Here is a 26,341-nt window from a genome sequence, read left to right as displayed (position 1 = left end):
TCTCTCTGGCATCACTCCCCCAGCACACTCCAGCCTGCATCCCAAGCTGCATCCATGGAGACTGCAGGTATTGTCTAACCAGACAGCATACTGAGATGATTCCCAGAGAAGCAAACTCCTGCTTTCTTGGTCATTCCCAGCTTTTCATGTGGATGTGAAGAGACTGCCAGGGTGTTATTTGCTGCCAGATCTCCTGTGGATATGTTTTGAAGCTGCAGCTCTGTGTGAGATAAGTAGGGAGAAAATAGACATCAGGAGGTGGAAAATTGGAGATGGGCAGGACACAAAAGAGCTTTTTTGAGGCCGCAAAAATTTCTATAATAGGAATTCTGAAATTTTTTTCAAGACTGATTTCATGGGAAGATAATAAGATTTAGAAAAGTTGCTGACCTGGTTTTTAGGCTGGATGTGCTGACCAGAATTCCCACCTCCAGTGGTAGCCTCCCTCTCCAAGTGAGAGCCTGAACTAGACACAGGTTTGAAGAATTTACAGCCTTTGCACGTTGTTGCAAGGCTGTCTAAGGAACTGTGAAGGTTTTAAGAGTCGCTGAGCTCTAGGAAGTTATGGCTACATGTTGGAGATGACATCAGGTTTTGATGTGTCTTATCAGGAAATGACTGCTCAAGACCTCTTGGAAATGAGACATTCTGCTAAGGTTCTGCATAACCCCACATCAGGGAGGGTCTTTACTACAATAAATACACCCAGAGAGGTTATTTGTTTCCTTAGAGTAAGATCCAACCCCCTACACACCCATGATTTTGTTCTGCAAATATTTGAAGGTGCAGATTTCCTGGTAGCCAAGAAACACTAACATGACTCAGCAGAGCTTTGGGTGGGAACAAGCTCCCATTTCAGAGTCAGGTTTAACTAAAGGTTTAATTTTTAGCTAAACTCAGCCTTTCTTATGTAACAACTACAGCAACTTCATCACTCATGACCAAGGCTTTTCCCTGGCATTTTTTGGGGTCTTATTTGCATTTTTGGACATCCCCTGGGATTTTTTATGAACTTGTAAGTTTAGCTTCCAAAGCTAAATAATTCTTCATTTTTCTCAGGCCTTCCATCTAAACAGTTGTTTTCCTTCAATTTTTTCCTCAGTTTTGGGGGTAGTAGTTTTCTGGGGATAAATCCTTCTATGTTCCTGGAGCAGGGTGAGTGTAAACTCCTCGATTAATTCTGCTTTATTCCAGGGTTTGTGGGACACAAAATGTCATCAGGCTCCTGGGACATTTATGAAACAATTTAATGAAGACACAAGAAATACCTGCAGCTTGGCTTTTGCCTCTGTAAAATCTGAATTATCCCACCTGAAAAACACAGAGAGTTTGGGCATCCAACCTCACCAGTGATAAAGGACAGGATGACTGTCAGATGCTTCCTGCCTTCCAGCAGCACTTACTTCTCTGGGAGGTGAGAAAGCATGGATTATTTGATAATTATTTATTATTTAAGAACTCATCTGTTTAAACAACACTGTGGGACCAGGAAAGGGAATAGATTTGATGTTATTATACTACTATTTCAATAAATCGAAATAGTAAGATAACAATAAAAGAAAAAGACAGGGCTGGCAGACAGCTCTTCTGAACCTCAAGTCATTTATAAATCAGGATGAATATATTTCAAACATTAAAATCTGGCTTTCTTACTACAAATTCCCTGTGGCAGGTGTAGTTGCTCTCAGTGCTGTAGGTAGCTATACTACTCCCTAAAAGTGAGTAAAACCCAGGGCTGGAGCACAGAAAGTCCTGTCAGAGCTTCCTTTACAAATAGGCATAATAAAGCTTCCCTCCCTCCCAAGGGTGTCATGAGGGTTAATTATTTAACATTTGTAAAGCACTTGCAGGACTGGAGATGAAAGTGGAAAGTATTATTAAAGATAAACTCAGTTTTATAGGAGGCCTGGTCAGAAAATTGCATTTGGATTTGAAATATGGGTTATGAGTGGGGATCCTAGGAGGGGCATCCATCAAACCTTGGAAGCATAGAAAATGGAAAATGAAGTGCTTTGAAGGAGTTAATCCAGTTAATAATTAATGCAGTGTTTTGAGCATGGGTGCAGGCTCCTGGGAGTGGGGAGGTAATGCCCCACACACCTCCCATGCATGAGGTGGGTAATGGGGAACTCTGACGGAAGGAAATTTAATCATTGTACAAAATCTGAGAAAATTAAGATCTGGAGGGGGAAAGCCTTGAGACAGAATTCAGCAAATCATGGATTACTTGTGAGAGAAACTGCAAATTAAAGCAGCTGCTATGCCCAGGAGTGGGGGATTTCTGTGTTCAGCTTTCCCTCCCAGCTGGGGTTTGGGAGCAAGGAGGAGGCAGGTGAGGCGGGGACACCGGTAGGGGAGGAGCACAGATCACCTGGAGCAGGTGCAGCACCAGGATCACCAGGACAGGTAAGACTATGCTGGCACGGGGAGGGGGTTTGTAGGAAGGGGCTGACATGGGGAAGGCAGAGGTTACCCCACACCATGGGATGGGAAGGGACCCCCTGCCTGCCCTTTATGGACCCCTCAATTTGGCATCCAAACTCCATAGGGAGAGAAGAGAGGGGTCAGGGTGGCTGAAGCACCACTTCCCTTGGGAAAGCAAAACTGGGAGAGATTTAAGTGTCCTCAGCCCACCGGGTGTCCCCCTGCCCTGAGGTCCCCGTGGAGGGGCTCAGAGGGGACAGGCTGCTGTCCCTGTTGGGCTGGGAGGTGATGGGACAGCCCAGCAAACCCGCAGCGACCTTTTCCAAGGAGGAAGTTGAAAAATAAACATGGTATGTGGGGCCCCAAAGCAGGCAGAGGTGAGAGCAGGTCAGCCTGGAGGCAGGATGGCCCCCAAACCCCCTTGTCCCTCTGCAAGGAGCCCTTGCTGGCTCCCTGCCCCACTCCCAGCCAAATTAAATGCAAACCCTCTCCCACAGCCAAACTGAAATTGCTGCTGCGTGCGCTGAACCAAAAACTCCCTCCCACCTTCCTCGGCACAGAAATGCTTAGATAAGTCACTTCTAGTGCCTAAAATCTCACAGATTGGATTTGTAAGGTCTCAGAATGGTTTGGGTTGGAAGGGACTTTAAAGCTCATCTCGTGCCACCACCCTTGCTGTGGGCAGAGCCACCTTTGTTGCAGGGGAAGGTTTGTTTCTTTCTTTCTTCCATTCTTCCTACCAGCTTAGCATTAAAAAACTACCATCCCATCACCTTGGCAGGCTCCAGGTTCTTGTGGAGGGGGATGCTGAGGACCACAGCTCTGGGGTACCCAGGGACAAGCTGTGGTACTCAGCAGGATTAGGGTTATATGTTTTATGGATATTTGGGGTATATATTGCAATGGAAATCGTTTCAATCCTTTGTCTTGGATAGTTTTCCTTGGGGGATGTTGAAGGCACACAGTGCTTAACCTGTGTCACATTCTGGGGCAATTGGGACAATTTGAGGACAAGCATTCATCTCTTCTTTGGAAAATGCCCAGAGAAGTTGTGGAATCCAGCAAAGTTGTGGCTTTCCCATCCCTGGAAGAGTTCAAGGCCAGATTGGATGGGACTCAGAGCAACCTAGTCTAGTGGAAGGTGTCCCTGCCCATGGCAGGAGGTAGAACTATATCATCTTGAAATTCCCTCCAACCCAAACTGTTCTGTGATTCTAGGATTCTATAAATACTGATTTTGTGGCATTTTTGATGGTGATAATGCTGGATTTGAGTTTATTTTGGGTTGGTACCTGTGAGGAGTTATTGGATTCAGGGCTGCCCCATCACGCATAACGGAGTTCAGGGCATAGATGGCACCCACCCCTTTAGAAAGCAAATCTCTTTACCAATCTCTTTAGCATCACGTAGAGGCAAAGAAAAGTGGCTTTTGAGATGGTAAAGTGTATTTCCCCAACAGATAATTTTTAAAGTCAAACCTCACTGTCTTAAAAAATAAACAAATACAGGTCACAAGAGAAGGAATGACAAAGTGCCCATTCTGAGCCCTTGTAATTAGGTTTTGGCTGATTTATTTTCTCGGCTTTCTTTGCTGGGATGTAGCTTCTTGCTGCTTCCCTGGTGGCAGGGGTCAGAGTAAGGATAGGAATGGAGAATCCAAACCAGGGGCTTATAAAACAGGAGACAAATGGAGGGAGCATAAGGAAGAGGAAGCAGAGAGCTGTATAACCCCTGCAACACTAGTTTTTGTATCTCTCTCCCTCAGTGTCTCTTTCCAAGTGGATCCATTGTGTTTATTAAATAGATCTCTAGTCCAGCATCCTGAATTTAAAGCTTTCATCCCTGTTTGAACTCAGACGTCGAACTTTCCCTTTTCAGGAGGATGGATTATCTCGGTTTGTGCTCTTCTGCAGCCACTGTATAAGCTCCTGCAGTACCTGATGGTCCTTCACATACTTCCTGGCAATTGAGCCTAATAGTTTCCAATGATGATGATAATTTTTTAACGTAAGTCCAAACCCCTTAAGGATCCTTTAGAGGCAGAAATGTTGCTGTCCTGCTTTTGCAGCTGCAGCAGAGCTCACCAGTTTAAGGAAGATGATTGCTCAGTGCTAACACTCCCTGGTGTGGACAGAGGGAAAAGAGAACCCGACAATAATGGGATGAAATGGTTCAGAGTGGGGTTTTAGCCTGACATTAATGCATTAGGGATCCATCTCCTGCAGGAGCTAATGGAAGTGCTGCTATGATTATAAGTGCCTCTGCAGACAAATAAGACAGTGCTGGTAATGAGTGAGGCAGCACAGGATACAGGAGAGCTTATCACTGTCAGTGATGCCTCTGCTGATCCCTTTTGGGTGTCTCCTGCCACCCCTCTGTCCTCAGAGGCAGGGATATCTCACCCCCTTGTATGGACCATTGCCATCTCCACCAGGTGCCAGATTTGGGCTGTGGGGTTATGTTGTATTCAGGACATGCAGGACAGGGAAGGGGCTGGCTGAGGATGTTTTTTTGAGCACGGCACCCCAGCTGCTGTCAGTCTGTAGGTCTGGCTTTGATGTGCTCCTGCAGCTGCAGATTCAACACAAGAGCCCCTCTGGAAAGCTGGAAATGGCTTCATTATTTCCAGACACATGTCTCAGTGGCATTCCCCACCTCAGCCTGAATGGTTTTTTTGCAAGTCAAGACATTTCTCCTCTTCCCCGAGTCTGGCTTTCCCTGGGGACCATCCCTGTGACCCACAGATGCTCTGAGAGCCAAGCACAGGTCCTGTGGTGAGCTTTGGTGTGTCTGAACTGCCTGATTCACACAGGTTGAAGGGCAAAGTTAATTGTAGGGGTGATGGCTGTCAGCTCTTCCCACTGGTAAACTTTAGACTGTAATTTCCTAGCTGGGGAAAGTGGAAGTGATACCCTGACTGAGAGACTATCAATGGACTTTAAAAAATGCCGAAAGCAAACAAACAAATAAAAAAAAATAAAAAAATAAAATAAAATAAAATAAAATAAAATAAAATAAAATAAAATAAAATAAAATAAAAAGAAAAACCTCTGGAAACCAAATTACACATTTGGAATAGTAAAATGACCCAGGTTTTGGCTAAAAAGAGAGATTATGGCTGCCAGGGTAGTGCAAGACAAAGGAGGGGAAAGTCTAAATTGGGCTCTCGGGCTCCTTACCAACCTCCAGATGCCTCCCCGGGTGGTTTGGTGCATTAACTATAAACCAAGAAAAAAACAGCTCCTCCGGGAGGTGATAAGAACAAATGAAACAGTAAATCATTAAGCAGAGACAGCATAGGGCACCATAATAAACAGGGCAAAGAGCACAAATGACAAGGCAGCAGGGACACAGGGGTGTTGCCAAACATGGCTGGGTGATGAGGGAAGGGACAAAGTCACCTTCAGCAGGGATACCCTGGGATGGTGGCTGTGGCCACCAACACCAGCACCCACTGTACCTTCAGCTTGTTCTTTTCCCTGCTGATTGTAAGCATATCTCATTTCCTTTGGAGCTACGGGGATAAACAAGAACTGTTTGCCTCAGGGCACAAACATAACTGTGGTTAGTTTTTCTCCCCTGTGCTCACCTGTTGCATGTTTTCAGAGGAGGAAGAGAAGTAGGAGAAATAGTTTTGCTGGTCACATGTCCCAGGTGAGCCATGTGTTCCCTGCTATCAGGCAGGAATGGAGACCAGCAACCCCAGAAAAGTCCCCATTGATGCCTTAAATTTTAAGTTTTTCTATTCTGCTTGGATGTGCTTTTCTGTTGTGCTTGGGTGGTGAAGACAAAACAGTTCCTATTCCAGCTGAGGACTCAAAGACAGTTTCTTCAAACTTCAGGCCCTAGCATAAACAGTGTGGAAAGAGGAGGGCAAGCAAGCAGGCAAGCAAGGAGGATGAAACTTCATGATTTGAGACTATTAATTGGACAGTTGACTTATGCATGACAATGGACTAAAACCTATAAAAAATGTGAGATCTCGTAACCAAGCTCTCTTTTGCTTCCATCTTGGAGCCATCAGGCAGGGCCACAACTGTGGCACTGGCACTGCCAGGGTGTGGCCTATGAAGGCCCCTCAATAAATATCCATTTTATTCCCCTTAACTCTGTCTAGCCTCTGTTCCAGCTCCTCTAGGCATCACCATCACCCCCTGAGCTCAGCCCAGATCTCATAAGCACTGTAAGGTGGCTGTGCATACCCCATTTAGCTGATCTTTTAATTGTGATTGATTAGTGTGTCCTTCAGGTCATCCCAGTTTGATTGCAGCTATCTCAGGTGGAAAACCTTCAGGCCCCACTTTATATCAGCCTTTAATATGTAACTGCAAGAGCTATATCAGTTATATATTTATTATATATATATATATATATATATATATATTATTATATATTTGACTGTATATTGCTGTGGTCATGTTATAATTGTAGCATTAATACAGCATGTTATGGCTGCAATCCTTCTTGTTGTGGTATTCTGGGATGGATTTGGTTCTGCTTCCAGTTATTACCCTGATATTTTACCATCCCTCCTTGTACCTAATCTAAATTTCCCCTCTTTCAGTTTAAAGCCATTGCCCCCATTTCATGTATATGATGAGATTCTCTACTCACCCAGAAAATACAGATTTTTCAGCCCTCTCTGTGGCTTGGGAATGTTGCTCCCTTAATCACAGGGAAACAGGTGGATGCTCCCATTTCCCAATTGCCCTTTTCAAAGGACTACAAAGATGATTGTATTAGCCCACTGGACTGTGCCAGCCCTGCTGGTAAACAGCATCTTGCTTTGATTTTCTGTTTAATTATCCAATGCACCCATTGTCAATAAATCTTTCATTTTAAGTCATGAAATAAGGCAGAACCCTGCAGTGCTAGCAGTGACCTGCGAAGCTGCCAGCCCATACCATGCCCTTTCCATGCATAGCTTTTCCACTCTTGGATTAAATCCCCCTAAATTCATCTTCATGAACCCAGTGGGATAGCTCAGAGGTGCTTGGTGAAGACAGGATGGAAACCAGCCTGGTGGCACTGCAGGGGCTCTGTGTGCTGCCAGGTGTGCCTGTGTGTACCAGAGTGATGTTTGCACATGGAGCCAATGTTTGTTCAGTTCTAGCTGCTGGATTAGCTGTTTGGTTAAACCAGCTCAGATCAGGCAGGTTGGTTGCAGGGATTTAGGAGATTAGTTTTAACCCAGTGGATTTTCCTGCTCCGGGATGCATTCCTGTGGGAGATGGTATCTGCACCAGCCATGGACTTCAAGGGATGAAACAAGGTGTCCCTGGGATGAACCAACCTGAAATCAGATAATGATAAAGCCAAAGAAACAGCTCCCTTTTTCCAAGGCCGACAGCATCAACTCATGTTTAACCCCACATGCAAATTATCCCTTGTGCAACAGCAGAATAAGAATATTTTTGGTTTCTATTTTCAGCAAGTGGGGACTGAAGCCCAAAATGCTGCTGGGGAAGGTGGATTCAGAATAATCGGGATGTCTGGGATGGGGGGGGTCAGATCCAGCTCCAAACCGTGCAACTCCTCTTATGTGGACGGATGGCATCCACTCTAAAAGGGAGACAGTTTCTTCCCAGTGTTAATTGTGGATTGGCACAGAGAAGTTACTAAACAGAGAAGGAAGTCCTGGGAACCAGCAGCCTTTGTTATCAATTACAACATTCCTAATGGCCCAGCCTGACATCACCTCACACCAAGGCAGCCCTCAAACATGTGGTCGAGCCCACATGAAAGAGCTGATCAGTTCTCAACCTAATAAAGCAAACAGCAAACAGGAGCTAGCTGGGTTTAATTGCTGTAATTCTCTCAGGAAATGGGTCCCCCAACATCCTGCAAACCATGCCTGTGTGCACTCCAGCACAGAGGCTCCAGCAGCTTGGTGTAAGTCCTGCTTTAGGGATGCTCAAGAGAGAGAAGAAGGAGTGTGAGCAGGTCAGGATGCAGGGAACAACTTGATTTGTTTGCCCAAACCCACAATGTTTTGTTTCCAGCAGCTTTTGGGGTGTTTTGAAGGTATATTTTTAGCAAAATGCTTTGGTTTGTGGAATAGATACAGGTTATTTGTCACCTATTTTTCACCTCTTCCATAGCCTGAAATAATTCCAGAGATTTAAAAAAATTTTGGACTTCTGTGGCTGTTCATGGAGCTAAAGAACCACTCTGCTGTTTACTCCTAGACATTCCTGTTTTCCTGTGTGTTATCTCTCCTCCCTTGTACCGAAATGACCACCCTGCCCTGGTCCACAGCAGATCCTTAAATTCATACTTACAGAAGAGCAAGAAAAGCAGGACCTACTGCTGAGAGGGATCCTTGGAATTAAAGGTTCAGGATGGGACGTTGCAGCAGATTTGGGGCCTTTTTGAAACAACTGTGGCTTTTTTTGACATTTCCTAATCTTGGGGCAAGGACATCAGAGAGGTCCGAGGGATTCCCAGTGCCCCCTCCTATTCCCATGTGCTTGATCAAGCCTATTGCAGTCTTCCCTGAAAGGGAAATCCTACTTTTTCCCAGTGTTATGCCAAATAACCTGTGTAAATTGAATGATGACATTGTTTTTCTTTGCCTTGCAGACAGAGGAGGTTGACAGGATGGCAAATTTTAAGGGTCACGCACTTCCAGGCAGCTTTTTCCTGCTCTTTGGGCTCTGGTGGTCTGTGAAATACCCACTGCAGTATCTCAGCCAGAAACTAAATAAGAAATCCCACAGGACTCACTATTTCCAGCGTGTGGATGCCATTGAAGGGGGAATCAAAATCTTCTTTTCTCTAGCAGGTAAGGTTTATATTTCACTTGCTAAGCCAGTATTCATCTAGCCTGCAGTGATGACTGTACAGGAGCCCTAACTCCAGAGAAACTGGTCTAGATGTGGAAGGATCAGAGAATTTTAAGGCTGAAAAAGACCTCTTAGATGATTAAGCCTAACCCCTAACCACTACCAGGTTCCACCATTAAACCACGAACCTGAGCACCACATCTGCGTGTTTTTTGAACACTTCCAAGTGTAGTGATTCCAGTAATCCGCTGGGCAGCCTGGAGGCATTCTTGATGTCTATCTTGACTTGATCTTTGGTATAATTTGATGTGGAAATCAAGTCTCATACCCCTTCCCAAAGCCAAGGTACCATTAAACACAGGCCTGATTTTTCCATCCAGTCTTTTCTCCCTAATCAAAACTCATCAGCTCCTGCTTCAGAACTCCCAGCAGCAAGGAGTAGTCTGAACCATCACAAATGAGCCCCTATGGTAGATGTCACAGCTGTTTGTGGGCCAGAGAGGGTTAATGAATAAGGGTTATTTCTCAAAGGTATTTCTTACCAAGGCTGTTGGCATGGAGACTAAGAAGAGAAGGAGAAGGAGATAAGCAGGAAAGAAAACCTGCAGCTGGGAAAAGTATTTTTAGAAAAGTTTTGTTTGAAAAACAGAAGTGGAGATGCTTTTACACCAATGAGTGTTATGTTGAGCTATTGTAACCAATGAACAAAGTGTAAACTTTGTAGAGGGTATAAAAGACAGCTGGCTGTTGTAATACAGGAGACATTAGCCTTCTGAAATGTGGTGTGCCCATGGAATGTCACACCCACCTCTGCAGTGACAAACCCCCAGAAGCTCCATGCTCTTTGTTGTCCTGCAGGGATGCTGGCGGAACAGTTCGTCCCCGATGGTCCCCACTTGTACCTGTACAGTGGGGAGAAGCACGACTGGGTGAAGCTGATGAACTGGCAGCACAGCACCATGTACCTGTTCTACGGCCTCTCTGGGGTGGTGGATGTCCTCACCTGTATCTCCCAGGTGGTGCCACAGGGTCTGGATCGCCTTATGTTGGCCGTGGCTGTGTTCGTGGAAGGTTAGTAGAAGGTGGTGCTTAATCTGGGGAAGGATATTGGGAACCAAGTCAGAGAAGGACTGAAATTTACCTGACCAAAATATGGCTCCAGATGCCTTTGGAGATAGGACACATTGTAGGGGATATATTATGGCAGGCTGGGATGGAATGAGATAGGAAATACAGTCACAGACAGGTTCTGGTTTGGGATTTCTAGGGCTACTGTGGTGCAAAGCAGCAGAATGAGGTGCCTTGTTATGATAAATGGCTGGGGGACTCTGCATTCCTCTGCCATCCACAGGCTGGTCTCCCACCCCATGTTCCCCCTGACAGCCAATTGCACTGCAGTCATCATTAGCCTCATCTGCTTGTGTGGCACGTGGCAATTTGAAGTGATTTACTTCAACTTCAGCACATCATTAATATAATTCTGTCCTCAGGCTGCCTTGCAAGTCACCAGCTGGGATTCCAGACCGTTCTTGGATCATAGAATCATATAAAGACTTGGCTTGGAATGAAGTTTAAATATATCTAGTTCCAACACTCTCCCATGGGAAAATAAGGTCTTGTTTATACAGAACCCTCCTTAATGAAGGCATAGCTCCTGTTACTTTTCATTTCCCAATCACACCAGTTTTTGAGGCAGCAGCAGCAGGGGCAGCTCCACATGCACAGTTTGGCATGTGAGACTAGGAGATCTATCATTTACAGCTCCCAAAAAATTGTGAAGTTTAGCAATGGGAAAGAAGGACACAGCAGAAGCCTGGCTAGAAGGGAAGGGTCATCTGAAGAAGCAATGGCACAGATACGGGAAGAAATCTACCCTGTTCTTGGTCACTGTATTGCTCAGATTCTCCTGCCCCAAGGTTGGGCATCTCATCCTTCCAGGATGCTGGGCTGCCAGGATGCCTAGGGGATGGTGCTATGTGGAGTCCCTTCTTTCCATGATGGCCTGTCTCAATTTGCCATGCAGGCAGGTGATTTACCCAACTCGGTGGCCACAGCTGTTGCTGGTAATGCTGCTCCATCAGGGCTCGTGTTTTGGCAGGTTGTCTCTTCTATCACCACGTCCTTCACCGCCCCATGCTGGACCAGCACATCCACTCCCTGCTGCTCATCGCCATCTTCGCCGGGGCTGGCAGCATCCTGCTGGAGGTTTTCCTGCGTGACAACATCGTCCTGGAGATGTTCCGAGCCAGCATGACCATTGTCCAGGGAACGTGGTTCTGGCAGGTCTGTTCTGCCTTCCCAGAGCAACAAAGTAAAGACAAAAGAGGGGAACGAGTTGTACATCACGTATCAATCACCTCCCAAGGATTATTTTGCCAGACTCACTTCATAAATAGCTCATAACCCAGAAGGAGAATTTACTTATCACAGGTCATCTCAGATGGCTGCTCCTGCTGCAAGAGCTGATTGTTTTGGCTTATTGCTTCTCCAGAGGGAAGAGCGAAAGCAAGTGAGCAACACTTTGCAGTACCTAATGACCAAGTAGTAATTGCTTAATGTGTCTAATGCTCCCTGCAGCCCTCTCTCTGGTTTAGTGGAAAGATACAAACTCCACCAGCAGTAAAACAGTTGAGTTAAAATACAGCTAGCTGCTTGCTTTGGTAGGAATTGGGAAAGCAAAGAAATCAGTTGGAGAAAATTGGTCTCAAAAATTAAGCTGTTAAAAAAAAATCCAAACAAACAAAGAAACCAAACCAAACCAACCAACTAAGCAACCAAAACTGACCAAACAAAAAAAAGCAAAATAACCACCCCCAAACCAAACCACTTTGGTTTTTTGAAAAAGAAACCTTCTCTTTTTCAAGACTTCACTAGCTCAAACCAGCCTCTATTCAGAGGTAAAGAAACTGTGCAGAGCTTGTAAAATACTAAATCTGGAGTTTTTAAAGGATGGCTTGGAGTTTGGAATGCTGAGGGACAATTGTGTCTGGATATTGAACAGAAAAAGAGATATCTTGGGCACAGATTGGCTTTGTGTGGTCTCTCATTGCAAGGATGGACTTCACTCTCAGCAAAAACCTCTATTCTGGTCAGGACTCAGCTTCCTCGGTCACCAAATGAATAAGGGTAACTCTCTGTGAAGGTGATGAGGCTCTGGCACAGGTTGTTTAAGGTCCCTTCCAACACAAACCATTCTGGGATTCTATAATTTTTTTGCCAACATAATTGTTCCACCAACTTCTTGTACTACCCAGATCGGTGTTGTGCTGTTCCAGCCATGGGGAGGTCCAGTGTGGGATGAGAATGACCACAGCAACATCATGTTCCTCACAATGTGCTTCTTCTGGCACTGGGCAGCTGCTGTGGCCATCCTGGCTGTGAACTACAGCCTCGCTTACTGGTAAGACTGGGACAGGGCCTGGGACAGGAACTGGGGCAGGTCTGGGGTAGGCAGGCAGGGTGGGATGTCTGTAGTGAGACACAGATGAAACTCAACCTTTCCTGCAGTACAAAATCACAGCTGAATAAGCAGTCTTGGACTACTGCAGGTTTTAGAGCCAGGTATTCGTTGAGTGCACAGAATGCAAAACAGTGTCAGTGAGAGACACGGGCATTAAACGGGGAGAAGTCAAACCACTGAGTCCCTAGAGGCGCTCTTGGAACTCACACTGCTTCTTTTCCTCTGCGCTGAGTGCTGAAGTCAAACTTGAATTTGATAAAGACATCAAAGCATTACTAGGACCCCCTGACACTTCATCCCCTGCCTTGCAAGGACTTCAAAGCGGTTGAAGGTCATTGAATTCTTCAAGGCACAAAAACGAAGACATTACCAGACCCCAGTTTGGCTTTTCCAAGGGAATGGCAAGATTATTCCACTTAGAGGGATGCTCTGAGGGATGCTCTGTGAGCTACAGAATGGATAGTTCAGTCCATGCTATCAAATAGACTTTATATAGAAGAAAAACCACTCAATACCCCATCAACAGCATTTTTGGATCTCTAGAATGAGGGTTCTGGTGAGTGGCATTAGGTGGGGATTTTTCTAATAATGATTATTGCTCCTGTGCTCCAGCTGTCTCCAGAGGTTCAGGAGAGGCAGTGGAGAGCCCTACATCAGCCTGGGCTTCTGGCAGCAGAAGTGTGACAGCAGCTCCCAGGCTGCCTTCCTGAACGGCTCCGATGAAGAGTGAAGAGGATGCAAACTCCTGCTTCAAATACCTGAACAGTCCTTTTCCAGAAGAAACAGATCTAATGAAATATTTTTGTTTTGGAAGAGTGAGAGATGCCCCTGTGGTGCTGCTGGGAGGAAGGCTGAGCACACAGGGGTGGCTGCCCTCCATCCACACCCAAATATCTCTGGCTCAGACACGGGCACAGCTTGAAGTGATTTTTTAGCAACAAAACAAAGAACAGAAATTCAATATGACAAGACTACTCCATCCTATGGACTCCCTCATGTGTTCCCATAAGGATGGAGGGCATCTTTGGTCAGCTGACTTTTCCAAGAGCCTGGAGGCTTTGACCTGCTGTGATTGAAGTCAGGGAAATCTCCAGGCTGGGGTCATGCACATCTGGAGCAAGGCATCACCCCAAGGACAAGTAACAGAGTGCTGCATGTGAGATTATGGCAATTTTTGCAACATCAGGGCTTGATTGTACACAATACAAATGTCATTACTGAAGCTTTGAAGTAAAGAGGGGCTTTGTTAATTGTTTTCATGTTCACTTAAAGGCTAAGAGAGTAAATAAATGTGAAATAAAAATCCTCACTGAGCTGATATCCTTAAATTTAGATAAATTATAGAGTGTGTAATAATAGCTTAGAAAAATCCATCCCTCAGACCTGCAAAGCCTGAAGGACTGTAAGATACACGGCTGTGCAGTAGGGATTCATGAGATGTCCCAGTTTTCCACCAAAAATAAACCCCCCTCAGCTTGGAAAGCAAGAGAAACAGGCACATGGTTTGTTTTTAGGCTGCCTTTACTGGCTAATTTCTTGCAAAAAATGACTGGAAGTGTCACCTCCTAGACAGGAGGAAAATCTGCTAGTAGTATGGGGATTTAAAAATATATATATATATATATATATGCATCTATATATATGAATAAATAGAAGACCCAGCAGCACAAGGTAAATTGCCATTGCTCATGTCTCAAATCCCAGGGCTGGAAGGATGCTCTGCACTGAGATCTTCTCCCTGCTGTGCAGTGGGGGATGGATGGCAGGAGCTTTTTGTGACCATGCTCATGACTGCACAGAAAAGCAGCTCCTGGCAGGTCCAAGGGAAGGCAAAGCTCATCCAAACCCTTTTTCCCTTGTGCAAAGAGCCAGTCATAAACTAGAGAGACTGCAGCCTGGATTTTATTGCTTATTAACAATAAGGTAATAAGTGCTATAAAGAATAGCTTTCCTCGACTGCCAGTTTTGCTGTATATCCCCTGCTAAGCTGGTTTCTTTGCAAGGCTGGATGCTGGGAGGTGCAAACAGACCAGGCATGATGAGAATGAAGCAGCAGAGCTGCATCTCTGTAAATCCATCTCGTAAAATCATGACCGGTCTCATGAGTTGTAGCCACAGAACCTGAGGAGAATTTTGTAGGTATCTTTTTTTCTGCCAAGGCAGAATAGTTTTTCCAAACATCACAAATTCCTCTGGCTGCTGTGGGGAGACACAACCCATTCTTCAGATGCCACTTGCTAATGGCAGAGACCCCTCCACCGTGAGGAAGGGGACAAGTCGAGTTAATAGGAGTGCTGCAGGACAGGGATGGGTTCGTTGAAGAGTAAAAGGTGTGATGCTCTGCATTATTTCTGATCTTTTGTGAATTATTTTCTTTTAGGAAGCAGCCCAAGCATCACTATTCCCATTAAACCGCCAGAGGAGGGCAGCAGCTGCAGTTGGAGCAGGAACAGATGCAAGCTGGATGCAGTCATATTCCTCCTTCCCACCTGCAAAACCCAGAGGGTTTTTCCATTCCAGAGCACACATATGACACCCGACTTGGGTTTTTAAAAGCACTCCTTGCTTTTGGAAGTGGGATAGGGTTTATTTAATTCTTCACAGCTCTTAATCAAGTTGCCGTCTCCTTTCCCCTCTCCTTTCTTTGGTGCCTGTCACTGGATTGGGACAAAACACCTTTTCTCTCCACAGCACCCTGTGTCTGGAATAGTTTCTGTTTGTCTCATTAACTCCCTGCTCCCACAAACATCCCAGGACTGTCAGCAAAGCACTCACTAATTTGTTTTCCAGCTCTGGAGCACATTCTTTTCCAAGGTATGAAGGTCAGCAAACGAGGAGATATCCAGCCTATGATTAAGGAAGAAAATACAGTTTGGGTTTATTTCCACATGAGAATTAATGATTTTCGTTTCAACTAAAAACAGTTTGTAAATAGTTTAGGTACCCAAACATGGTATGAAGGTCTCTGGATCAGTGGTACAAAGATGGTTTATTATATAGAGGTGCAACCATAAGCCATCCTCACACTTATTTCTTGGGTGATGGATATTTTAAGACAGTCCTAGATGAAGACTGGCTTTTAACACAACATTAATATCAAACAGTTGTTCTGGATCATGTTTTTCAGCATATAGTGTTTGGACTTGATGATCTTGGAGGATTTCTCCAACCTAAACCATTCTATGATTTTATGAATTGAGTTAAAGTGTGTACTGGACCCAATGGCCATGCAGCTGGAGTGGGCTGGGGGTGTGTTTGTTTCCATATCCACACTGATTTTAAGAAGAGCAGGATGCCCTTGTGTAACTGTAGCCTGGTGTTGGAATTTGTCACTCAGGTGTCCTGGTAATCCACGGCTGGAAGGAGCTGCTGATCCCACCCTTCTCTTACAAAGGAGCCCAGACAGCACCCCCAAAGCAGCCAAAGGTCCTGGCAGCTGCCCTTCCTGCAGCTGGGAAGACAAACCCCTCATTTCATCAGGAGCCAGCACAGCCCATCCACCAGCTACTCATTCCACAGAGATAGGATCTCCCGCTGCCACCCCGCACTGCCGCTTCTACATGAGGCTGAAATGAAGGTGTAGCAGCAGAACAAGCCCTGCCTCTGCTTTTACCACCTGCTTTACCTCCTGTTGCCTGTTTATGAAAGCTGGTGTTAGCATTCGTCATAATAATGATGATAATAATAATAGCACTTTGCACTTCCCAAACAACCATCCATCTGCAGCACTCAAGCTGCTGGCAAACCTTTAATTAGATTGTGCCTCCCACCACCCCCAGGAAGGAGACAAACATTATCACATTTTTTCATTAGCACTGGGGCTGGTGATGAACCTTCAGGGAGAAGATGTTGCAGTTACAGCTGAGAGATAAAAGAAAAAAACCAAAAAATATGAAATCAAATTCAGTTCAGGGTTTAGCTTGAGGAGCTGGAGGGGGTCAGACACAACTCTGCCACCCTCAGTCTTTTCCTAGGAGTAAGGAGGGGTATATTCCCTAAGGAACTGAAATGGAATCACACCCGTTTGTGCCCACAGTGATTTTAGCCTGCACGGAGTGTCAGTGACCTGCTAGGGGATTTTGGGGGATTTGCTGTCTTTTCTCCCAACCACCTGTCAGAGTTAAATCCTCATTTTTCTCATGGGGATGGTTTAGAAGAAACCTCCTTTTCTCAACTATTTAAGTCACTGAAAACTTCTTTCAATGTCTGTAACTTAAGTTGTCCTTTTAATAGACGTTTTCTCTCTGGCCTTTACTCTTTACTGGCCCTTTATGGAAAAAGGCACATTGATTTTCTGTGTAGATACTTTCCAGCTGGGCCTTGTTTCCTCCCTTCACTCTCCAGCTGAAGCACTCCTACCTTACTTTTCCTCACTTTCTCCAAGGGCTTGACTCCTGCTGCTTGGGAAGCAGCTTCTCACCCTTTGGGGTAGTGCTTTGTAAAGGTGGGTGGTTGTAGAAAGAAAAAGCTGAGCTGAAAGAAGTCCCCCTTCAGTAGATGGTGCTGCTGCTTTTTTTCTCAGCAAAAAAGGTATGGTTTTTGTCCTGCATTATTTTCAGGGGTAGATCTGTAAGGAAGAGCTGCTATGAGGGTTGTTATTTCTCCGTATGCTTGGATTTAATGTTATAAGATTAGCTAAATTCCTAAGCTTAAGCTTGGGTGAAACTGGATTTGCGGAAGCCCCTTTGCTACTGTGGGCTTCCCAGGACCCTTTTGCAGGTCTACTCATCCCTGTTCCACTCCTCCTGCTCCTCAGGCACCGTTGGAACTGAGCAGTGATGGGTGTACAGCACAGCCTCTTGTTTTCCTTCCTTCCTCCCACTTGATATGAAGATAATGGGAATAAAAGGCTCCTGGCTATGGTGGCTTTTCTGGCTGTGCTGGATCAGAGCCCATCACCCTGAGGAGGCTGCTTTACTTCTGTGCTGCTCCAGCCTTGGGTTTCTGTGGGGCGCTGGCTCACGTGTGGCTCTGGGCAAGGCTGGTCCTGCAGGCTTGCTTGGGGTGGGTTTGGCAATATGCACAACTTCCATGGGGAACTGCTGTTTTGGGAATGTGGCTGCCCCAGGGTAAGGGGTTTGGGCACTGCTCTGGGGTGATGCTGAATGTTTCTGCACCATCACTTCGATGCTGTGAAAGAGCTGGGGACACTTGGGTATCCTGAGGCATTTATTTGCCTGAAGCACTTGTACTGCTCATCACTGCAGCCATCAGTGGGATGGGCATCAGCTTCGAGGTGGCTTGTGTCTGTGATTACTTGATGAAGGGCAGTGTTGTGTATCAGAGAGGAAAAGGAGTGGAAACAGGCTGCTGTGTCCTGCCTGTCCATCTTTTGGGGGAGAGAGGGCCATGGTCCCCACTTGTCAGGTCCTGTGGGTTTGTGAAGCTCACAAAAGCTCTGCTCTGGGTTGCGAGCTGCTGGCCCAAAATCTCCTGTCCCCCAGGGGAATTTTATAAGATTGAACCCCCTAAAAGGGTTACCATGTCCCTGGCCACCCAGTTCACAGACGTCCAGCAGAGCCCTGTCAGACCTTGCTGCTCCCTTATCTCTGCTTGGCTCTTTCCCCAGTCATCCCCAGCCCCATCCTAACAGCTGAATATACATGGTTGCCATGGGAACAGGAATTGGCTGCTTATCCTGATTTTTGTGGCAAACTCCAGGAGAGTTGTTGGCTGTTGTTTTAATAGCAGACAGGAGGTGGCCCAGGTTGTGAAAGGTGGCTGACTCAGGGTGCTTTGAACTGGCCCACGGGATATTCAGCTCCAAACATCCTGTCTGAGGGGCACCTCCCCGTGGTGGCTTCTCCTTTATCTGCCTCTTCTGAGTAATAACCTCCTTGCTGACACATCTCGAGAGGCAGAAGGACGGGAGGGAGTCACAGGTAAACTCTTCTATCCATACATTTGTGAACAGCTGTGCCATGGGATGAACATGGCTGCTGGAACTTGGAAGGAAGGGACGTGGGGAGAACGTCCATGAGAGACAAAGTTTCAGTGTGATGACAGCTGTGGGTGAGGCTCGTAGAAGTGTTGCTGATGGTGCCAGAAATCTCTGGCTTTAGTCCTTTTTTGGGGGGTTATTGTGTTTTGGAGCTGCATCTTAGCAGGGGATAGGAGTTGTTCAGCCTGAAGAGGAGAATGCTCTGGGGAGCCCTTAGAGCCCCTTCCAGTGCCTAGAGGGGCCCTAAGACAGCTGGAGACGGACTCCTGGAGTGTCAGGACCAGAGGAATGGCTTCTCGCTGCCAGAGGGCAGGGTTAGATGGACTATTGGGAGTAAGGGTGAAGGTGGGGAGGTCCTGGCACAGAGAAGCTGTGGCTGCCCCTGGATCCCTGGAAGTGTCCAAGGATGGAGAAGGTTTCACAAAGAGAAGACCTTCCCAGATGTCTGCAGCCAGGTGCTGAGCTTGCCCTCTGCACACCAGTTGGCTGTCCTGGAATGCTGATGGGTTTGTAGGGAATGCTGGTGTATCCAGAGGGACAGCAGCAATCACCTCCACTAGAGCAGATGGGGTCAAAATCATGGCTGGTGATGGAGCTGGACCTGCAATGGCTCCAGGGAGAGCCTGGAAGTTGGGCAGGAATGCTGGCCTTCACAAGCCAAGCCTGAGGAGGCTGTGAGCAGTCAGGCAAGGCTCTGGAAAGACAGCAGGCAGCTCCCAGATGGAGGTTAAACAGGAGCATCACAGCCTGGAAGCTGTGGAGGAAGAAGGGCAGCTCAAGTAGTAACTTCTGTCTCCAGCCATATTTCAAGTGCTCTGACTGACAGAGCAGCTCCCAGGAGGAATAAATAACCTGGTGGCTCTGCTCTTTCCTGGCTGCCACTTACTTGGAGCTTTTATGGAAGCGTGGGCACCAATGCTGGACTGGGGAAAGGGGTGGGTCAGGGGTGTTGGGGTTGAGATTGGGCTGGGCTGGTCAAGGGGTCTGTGAATGTGGGGAGTTGTTTTTCTGTACTTCAAATACATGAGCTGTGCAAGCGGAGTGTTGCTTGGAAACGTCTGTTTTTTTCTGCAGAATAGTGACTGTTTTGTAAAAGGAGGTGGGATTTTTTTGGTTTTGGTTTTTTTTTGGTGATTAAGTGAGTGCGTTACATGCAAACTTCTGCTTCTCTGATGGTGGTTTGGGACATCTCTGCTACAAGAGGGATGCCCCAGGATATGGCTGGACTCTTGGAAATGTTCAAGGCCAGGTTGGACGGGGCTTAGAGCAACCTGGTCCAGTGGAACATATCCCTGCCCATGGCAGGGAGTTGGAATGAGATGAACTTTAAGATCCCTTCCAGCCCAAACCATTCTGGAAACTGTGATGGCTGTTGAAGGGCTGTTTCCAATTGCTGGGAAGCAAAGGAGATTTGTGACAACTCCCCAGAGCCTTGCTGAATTGGGCTGCAGAGGGGTTGCAAAGCAAGAGGGTCCCTGGCATTGCAAGGAAGAGCAAGGCTGCTCTGCTGGGGAGAGGGATGGTAAGGGTAGGATATTTCAGGGACAGCTCTGAAATAGCAGGTTAGGTCTGCTGGTACCTCAGGTCAAGAGGGAGATGGGGGCTGGGTGTCGGGTGACAGATCCCCGGGTTAATCCAAGGTGCAGGCATGGCTTAGAGCAGTCACTGGAGCTGCAGGTGGGACATATTTGTCATTTCTGGGCTCTGGGATGTCCCTGCTCTCCTTCTCTCCCCCACTTCATCATGTCAAATTAACGTTCCTGACATGTATCTTGATCAGAGTATGCTCCAATTTCAGGCTGTTGCCCTTGCAGTCACGAGTAGGACAATGGTAAAATTTGATTATATATCAGGCAGTTGTGCTATGCTTACATGTGCTTTATTGTTAGTCACTTTGGATGTAGATGCCTGTACAGGGAGGTGTCCTGGCCAGGGTATGATCAAGAAAGATGTGGGTTCTCCTGGGGCATCAGCCATCTCACCCTAATCAGGCACTCAAACAGAGCAGAGAGCCATCCCTGATCCCCAGCTCCTGGATGGGGTGTTTCTCACCTACCTGAAAGGCTGTTTAGTAATTTCAATCCTGAAAGGAAACCTTAGCACAGATTTGAGCCTTTCCCAGATTGCCTGTGTCCCAGAGATGCAAAGGATGACAATGGTTTCTACCTTCCAATCCTGTGTTTGCCACACAGACTGAGCCAGTCTGGCCCACACTGCAGCCACAACCCGACTTGGAACGTCTGGCAGAGCTCTCCCTCACCTCAGGCACTTGCCACGCCACATCCTACCCTTGTTTTGCAGTGCCTAATTACTTTCTAGTGTGGGAGGACTTGGAGAACGTGCTGGAGTTGTTCATCCAGCCTTTGTGATTTCCTTTGGTATTTATAAACACGGTGAGGATGTGATTTGTGATGCAAGGGCAGGTCGGTGTGGAAGCTTTGGGATGAGTAATGCCTTCCTCTGTGCACATCCGAGCTGCAGAAAAGGACCAGAAGGCCCATGAGGAGGAGAAAAGTGAGTCCTCCTTAGGTGGTAGAAGCTTACAGAGAGCAAGGAGAGAAGTCTTTCTGGAGGGAACAAGACCATCCCCAGGTAAAACAATGCTAAAAATACTTAGATCATTATTTATATTTCTGTGCTTGCTACACTGGGATTTTTCTAAGAAATTTTGGTATGGACTGAGATACTTTGCAGGATATGAATTTGCTGTACCTTTGTTCCTCTTCATCCTTCTTGGTTGGTACTCTGGCATTGATCTGACTTAGTCAAGGCTTTTTTTATGCCTTTAGTCTTCCAGCTCTTCCTATGGAAAGGAAATCTCCTGCGTCAACTCACCTGTGTGCCACACAAAGGATGTGTGGAATATGCATGAAGTTCTTTTTTCAAATGTTAATGGTTCCTGGGTTGCCTCATCCTGCATAGCCCAGAAAAGCCTTCACTGGCTGGAGTTCTTAATCCAGCACAGGATTCACACCCTGGTAAATTGCATAGTTTGGAGCAAGTTTATAGTCTAAGGGAATAATTGTCGTGTTGTTTTTTATTAGTAAAAATTTTGTTGTGTTTCCTCTTCTAATAACTGTTATGCCTTCTTGGGCACTACTGTGTTGTTTTCTGGCATGAAGTCCTGATGATTTTGTGTGCAGCCACATAAATACATATATACACACATACCCACAGTGGTGCACAGAGGCAGTTTCCCTGTGCTGATATCCCATTTCTGGTATTCCCTGTTTGCAGCTGAACCACGTGCACCTGCTCTGTCGGGATGTGGACCCCTGGGGATGCTGAGCAGCCCAACAACTCCCTTGGCAACGCTCTGGCTTGGTTCTCAGGCATTGTTTGTCCTTGCAGGTGCAGAGAATGAGCCCGATGCCGACAGGTTTTCTGGGCAGTGCCCTCCGGGGCACTTTCTTCCTGGCCTTTGGCCTGTGGTGGTCGGTGCGGTACCCCCTGAAGTACCTGAGCAGGAAAGGCGCTGCCGAGGGCCAGCCCGGCCGGGGCCGTGCAGAGATCTTGGAAGGCGCGGTCAAAGCTTCCTTTGCTCTCATAGGTAAGACAGGGGATGGTGAATCTCTGCCTCAATATCTACTAGCACAGCAACTCTCTCTCACGACACTGGGTCTGTTTGTAGTGGGAAACATCTGGCGTGGGAGGGCTTGGGGACATGCCTGTGGCACTCCCCGGGACGAGGAGCTTGCTGTCCTTCTCCTGGGCAAACACCACTACAGCTTCACACCTGCAAAGGAACATTCCCTCGGGCTTGTTGCTTCCCCATGTATAAGGAAAAGTGACTTGTCATGGTGAGGATGGCCGTAACAAAATTTTTGGGTTCAGAGTATTGCGGATTTAAGTGGCAAAAAAAAGAAGCGGGAACAATGGAGTTGGCTGAAAACTAAATAACTTTAATAGAAAATAAAACAGGACGATGCCCAGAAACCGAACGCTGGATGGGGGCAAATTCCGAGGACCCGAAACAACGGGGGGCTGACGATATATACGATATATACAATATATACCCTTGGGGGGGCAGAACTTTCTGGAACTGTGATCATATAAGGGAAACGAGTAACCAATAGCGGGAACAAAACTTGAACCAATTAACATAACAACACTAAGGACTGTGGGAAGAACACTTAGGTTTGCCCCAAGTTAACAAATCTTTCCCAGGGCTTGAACTCAATGCCTGGTTCTTTCTTTGTAATATCTGGCTGTCTCTGTGTCCCAGCCAGGCCGACTCTTACAGTGACTTTTCTTTCTTTGCCCAGGGATACTGGTGGAGCAGTTTGTCCCCACTGGTCCCCACCTGCAGCTGTACAGCCCCAAGACACACAGCTGGACCGACCTCACCCACTGGCACTACTCCACCATCTACCTCTTCTTCCTCCTGTCCGGCATCACTGACATGGTCTCTCACTCCCCGCTCAAGCTGCCCCCTGGCTTGGAGCGGCTCTCGCTGTCCCTGGCTCTGCTTGTGGAAGGTGAATTGCACCTGGTCGTAGGGGAGGACACCGAATAAGGAATTGCTGCAGTGCTCATGGGTGTGACAGCTCCTGGGCAGCCTGGGGGATGCAAAGGCAGACCTGGAGGGGGTGTGGATGCACAATGTACTGGCTATGTGACAAAGTCACGCCCCTCCCTTCTCCTCCTAAATATGGATCCTGTCATAGCTGGATGCCACAGGGGATGCTTGAGGGATATGTGCTTCTCCTGGGGGCCAGCAGCTCTCTCACTCTGGAGTTACAAAAAGTGTCATTCCCCCACCTTGGCTGGATGCAGAGGGACAGACCCTGATACAAAGCTCCCCATCATCTTTTGAGCTCAAGGTCCGTCCGTCCCTGTGCTCCTCCTACAGCCCTGGCTGGGACACAGGGATCACCACAGTACAGGGGCACAGGGACCTCCACAGGAACAGGGGCTCCTCAGGAGCAGAGCCAGTGCCAGGGCTGCCTGGTCATTGTGGAGGGAAGGTGGTGACAGTAGCTGGTGGCTCTCTGGTTCTTCCCCCCAAGACAGATCACAGCAAGGCCTGGAGCATAAGAGTGAGCTTTCAGATGATTTTTTAAAATAACAAATCCCAGAGTGCCCTCAGCTAACACAGGGTGGGTCTTGGCAGGTTTGCTCCTCTGTTTCCGTGACTACAACGATGCTGTGCTGGACCGGCACCTCCACTCCCTGCTGGCCGTGGCTATCTTTGCTGGAGCCCTCTGTGCCTTCCTAGAGGTGTTCCTCCGAGACCATATCATCCTAGAGACCTTCAGGACTAGCTCCTTCCTTCTCCAGGGCTCTTGGCTTTGGCAGGTCAGTGTGTATGCAGTGTTCTCCTCAGATGTTTGCACCCAGGAAGGCGAATGGAGTGGGGCTGCTCTGCCCCTTCAGGCACATCTGTTGGGGTTAAATTTGTAGGTTGCTCAAATATCTTTGTAAATAAGAAGAGGAAATGAGGCTCAGCGCCAGAGCTGCCATCGTGTAGAAGTGCATGTGTAATGTAGCAGCATGGACAGACCTGGAAATGAATGGAAAATGGAAATCGGAGCCCACATGGGAAGGAAACCACAATCATTAATTTTTATTAATTTTATTAGATCCATTTCCTTCCTCTGTTTGTTCCAAGTAACTGGAAACATCTGAAAATCTCTCATGTAATCCCTCAGCTTTTGATCTAGGTGGAAATGCACAGACTGGCAATGTCACCTTTTGCCAGGATGCTGAGTTTGCACTGCAAGCCCTAAGAATTTTCTGCAGAGAATCTATCTCCTCCTGACACCCTTGTGTCAGTGGTTGGGGAAGCCAAGGGCAGTGCCCCAGGTGTCACTTGGGGTTATAGTGCCTCTAGTCCACAGCCACCAGCTGCAGCAGGTGGGCTAAAATCAGGAGGGATGTGCTAAAGCCTGTCTTCTTTTTCATCCGTGACCAGATTGGGTTTGTGCTGTCCCCTCCATGGGGAGGACCAGGCTGGGATGAGAGTGACTCCAGAAACCTCTTGTTCCTCACCATGTGCTTCTGCTGGCACTACCTGGGTGCTCTCGCTGTTGTGGCTGCCAACGCTGCTGCATCCCGCTGGTACGAGGGGTCCTGGCACAGTGCATCGGCTGGGGTGGCCAGGAGCAATAAATACCCAGAGCCAATGATGGGCCCGGGGATCCAGTGTCGTGGGTGTGGGTGTCCATGCATATCCAAGCATGGCTTGGCTGGAAAGGATGGGCTCTGTGCCACCACAGGGCAGCCTTCCCAAGCAGGTAGGGTGAGCTGGTTGCTCTCACTACCCACAAGTCCCTGACCATTGTCACTATCTCTCCTGCAGCTGCAATGAGTCCTGCCAGCTGAAATTTGGGGACATCGATGTGGAGTTGGACTGTGGCTTGTGCCTGCACAGAGGGAAGAAGAGCTCCGGTGGCGCCTTGCTGCCAGAGAGCAGCTCGGATGAAAAATGAGGCTGTGGTGGGCATGGAAATCACTTCCCTGCTGGTTTAGAACTCTTGAGATGAGGTTTTTAATTAACTACAGCAGTACTTGACAGTGGAGCATCAGAAGTAGCAGGCAGGACCCTGAGGCAGAGCGTGGCAGGGGCTGTGAAGACTTTCCTTGTGCATCTCTGTGGTAGCCACGAGTTCTTAATTCTCTGAGCTGCAGCTCAGGCTGCAGACTGCAGGACTGGTTTGCTGTTGGAGTCCAACTGGTGTGGCAAATCTGACTATTTTTTTAACATTTTCCCTTCTGCTTCCTCAGAAGGGAGCCAAGCTAGCGTTGAAAGCTCCTGATGGCTGCTGCTCACTCTGGTGTTAATGGAGAGGGTTTTGTACGAAGCTGAATGTACAGAGTATCTGTGATCACCAATAAAGTGCTTTAACACATCTCCTCCATGGATCTCTTGAACTCCATGCTGCAGGCTAAGACAATGTTGGTTTCAAAATGGCTTGGGTGGTGGATGAAATATGAGGAGTGGGACTGTGTATGATTTAATGTGGACAAATCTGCCCAGGGAAGGGCAGATGGACAGTGGATGGAAAGGATGGAGGGTAGCTGCTCTCCTACTTGCTTATCATCAGAAGCTGAGTTAGGCATGTAAGCCAGGGATTTGGTGTCGCTGGGAGATGGCATGTTTGCTGGGCAGGGGGCTCAGCTGAAAGAGAGACCCTTGAAGGAAAATGATGGTTTCAGCTGGCTGGGGGTGGGTGTATGGATGGTCTTGGTAAGTCTCTGAGAACCCTGTAGTGACCTCAGTTTTTTCCCAACACTTTCGTTCCTCCCTTGGAGCTGGTCACTTCCAAACAAACTTTCCAGTTAGGGGTGTCTGCCTTTCTGTTGGAGTCTCCTTTTGTTTGCAGCAGAACAGTGTGGGGAGATCCTTCCTGAGGCAAGATCAAGAACAAAACCGAATTTAAAAGATGCATTAGGAGGATTAGTGAAAGAACATCATTAATAATCATCCAAAAGTTCATCATCAGCTTCTAAAATATTTGTGCCATGCCCTTGGCTGAGGGCTGGGCTGGATGAACAGGGGAGCACAAACAGGATTGCTTTTATTATCTTCCAACACCTTTACCATATTCCTTTAAGAAATGCAAGAGCCAATTTAGTCTGAACACATTCCTGCTGTGCTGCACAGGTGTGGGAGGAAAGAAAAATTATTCCTGGCTCAAACCAGTTGCAATTCCCAGCCCCATGGGAGCTCCCTGGAAGAGTGACTACTGCCTATTTAATTTTTTATTTTGCATTTTTGTATTTTATTTT

The 26,341-nt window shown here is 47.1% G+C and overlaps 2 protein-coding genes across 9 annotated transcripts; both read left to right on the top strand.

Moving 5' to 3' along the window:
• The first annotated feature begins 900 nt into the window (after nucleotides 1-900).
• Nucleotides 901-13,975, top strand: TMEM45B (transmembrane protein 45B). 7 transcript variants are annotated; one of them, XM_088177979.1, is made up of 8 exons: nucleotides 901-1,015; nucleotides 1,195-1,414; nucleotides 4,303-4,431; nucleotides 9,007-9,208; nucleotides 10,068-10,280; nucleotides 11,308-11,492; nucleotides 12,464-12,609; nucleotides 13,282-13,975. In XM_088177979.1, the coding sequence occupies exons 4-8, from the start codon at nucleotides 9,025-9,027 to the stop codon at nucleotides 13,397-13,399; spliced, it is 846 nt and encodes a 281-aa protein (XP_088034105.1). In that variant the 5' UTR covers nucleotides 901-1,015; nucleotides 1,195-1,414; nucleotides 4,303-4,431; nucleotides 9,007-9,024; the 3' UTR covers nucleotides 13,400-13,975. The 7 variants fall into 7 exon arrangements, with proteins under 7 accessions (XP_088034105.1, XP_014746625.1, XP_088034103.1 ...); XM_014891139.2 differs by lacking the exon at nucleotides 4,303-4,431; XM_088177977.1 differs by lacking the exons at nucleotides 901-1,015; nucleotides 1,195-1,414 and adding an exon at nucleotides 2,048-2,114.
• Nucleotides 13,976-14,114: 139 nt separating this feature from the next.
• LOC106862239 (transmembrane protein 45B-like) lies at nucleotides 14,115-25,461 on the top strand. 2 transcript variants are annotated; one of them, XM_088177981.1, is made up of 6 exons: nucleotides 14,115-18,551; nucleotides 21,962-22,160; nucleotides 22,876-23,088; nucleotides 23,724-23,908; nucleotides 24,525-24,670; nucleotides 24,912-25,461. In XM_088177981.1, the coding sequence occupies exons 2-6, from the start codon at nucleotides 21,971-21,973 to the stop codon at nucleotides 25,039-25,041; spliced, it is 864 nt and encodes a 287-aa protein (XP_088034107.1). In that variant the 5' UTR covers nucleotides 14,115-18,551; nucleotides 21,962-21,970; the 3' UTR covers nucleotides 25,042-25,461. The 2 variants fall into 2 exon arrangements, with proteins under 2 accessions (XP_088034107.1, XP_088034106.1); XM_088177980.1 differs by having other exon boundaries at nucleotides 14,115-21,202.
• The last annotated feature ends 880 nt before the right edge of the window (nucleotides 25,462-26,341 follow it).

The sequence above is a fragment of the Sturnus vulgaris genome, chromosome 23, assembly GCF_052056855.1.
Source record: "Sturnus vulgaris isolate bStuVul1 chromosome 23, bStuVul1.hap1, whole genome shotgun sequence".
Taxonomy (NCBI): domain Eukaryota; kingdom Metazoa; phylum Chordata; class Aves; order Passeriformes; family Sturnidae; genus Sturnus; species Sturnus vulgaris.
Note: the sequence above shows the minus strand (reverse complement) of the source record. Positions and strands in the feature narration are given on the sequence as shown.

Coding starts and splice junctions, on each gene's coding strand:
- TMEM45B (XM_088177976.1), top strand. CDS start 3,049: ATGGTTTGGGTTGGAAGGGACTTTAAAGCTCATCTCGTGCCACCACCC. Junction 3,133..9,006: donor CACCTTTGTTGCAGGGGAAG/GTTTGTTTCTTT, acceptor TTTGCCTTGCAG/ACAGAGGAGGTTGACAGGAT. Junction 9,209..10,067: donor AATCTTCTTTTCTCTAGCAG/GTAAGGTTTATA, acceptor GTTGTCCTGCAG/GGATGCTGGCGGAACAGTTC.
- LOC106862239 (XM_088177981.1), top strand. CDS start 21,971: ATGAGCCCGATGCCGACAGGTTTTCTGGGCAGTGCCCTCCGGGGCACT. Junction 23,089..23,723: donor CCTGGCTCTGCTTGTGGAAG/GTGAATTGCACC, acceptor GGGTCTTGGCAG/GTTTGCTCCTCTGTTTCCGT. Junction 24,671..24,911: donor AACGCTGCTGCATCCCGCTG/GTACGAGGGGTC, acceptor TCTCTCCTGCAG/CTGCAATGAGTCCTGCCAGC.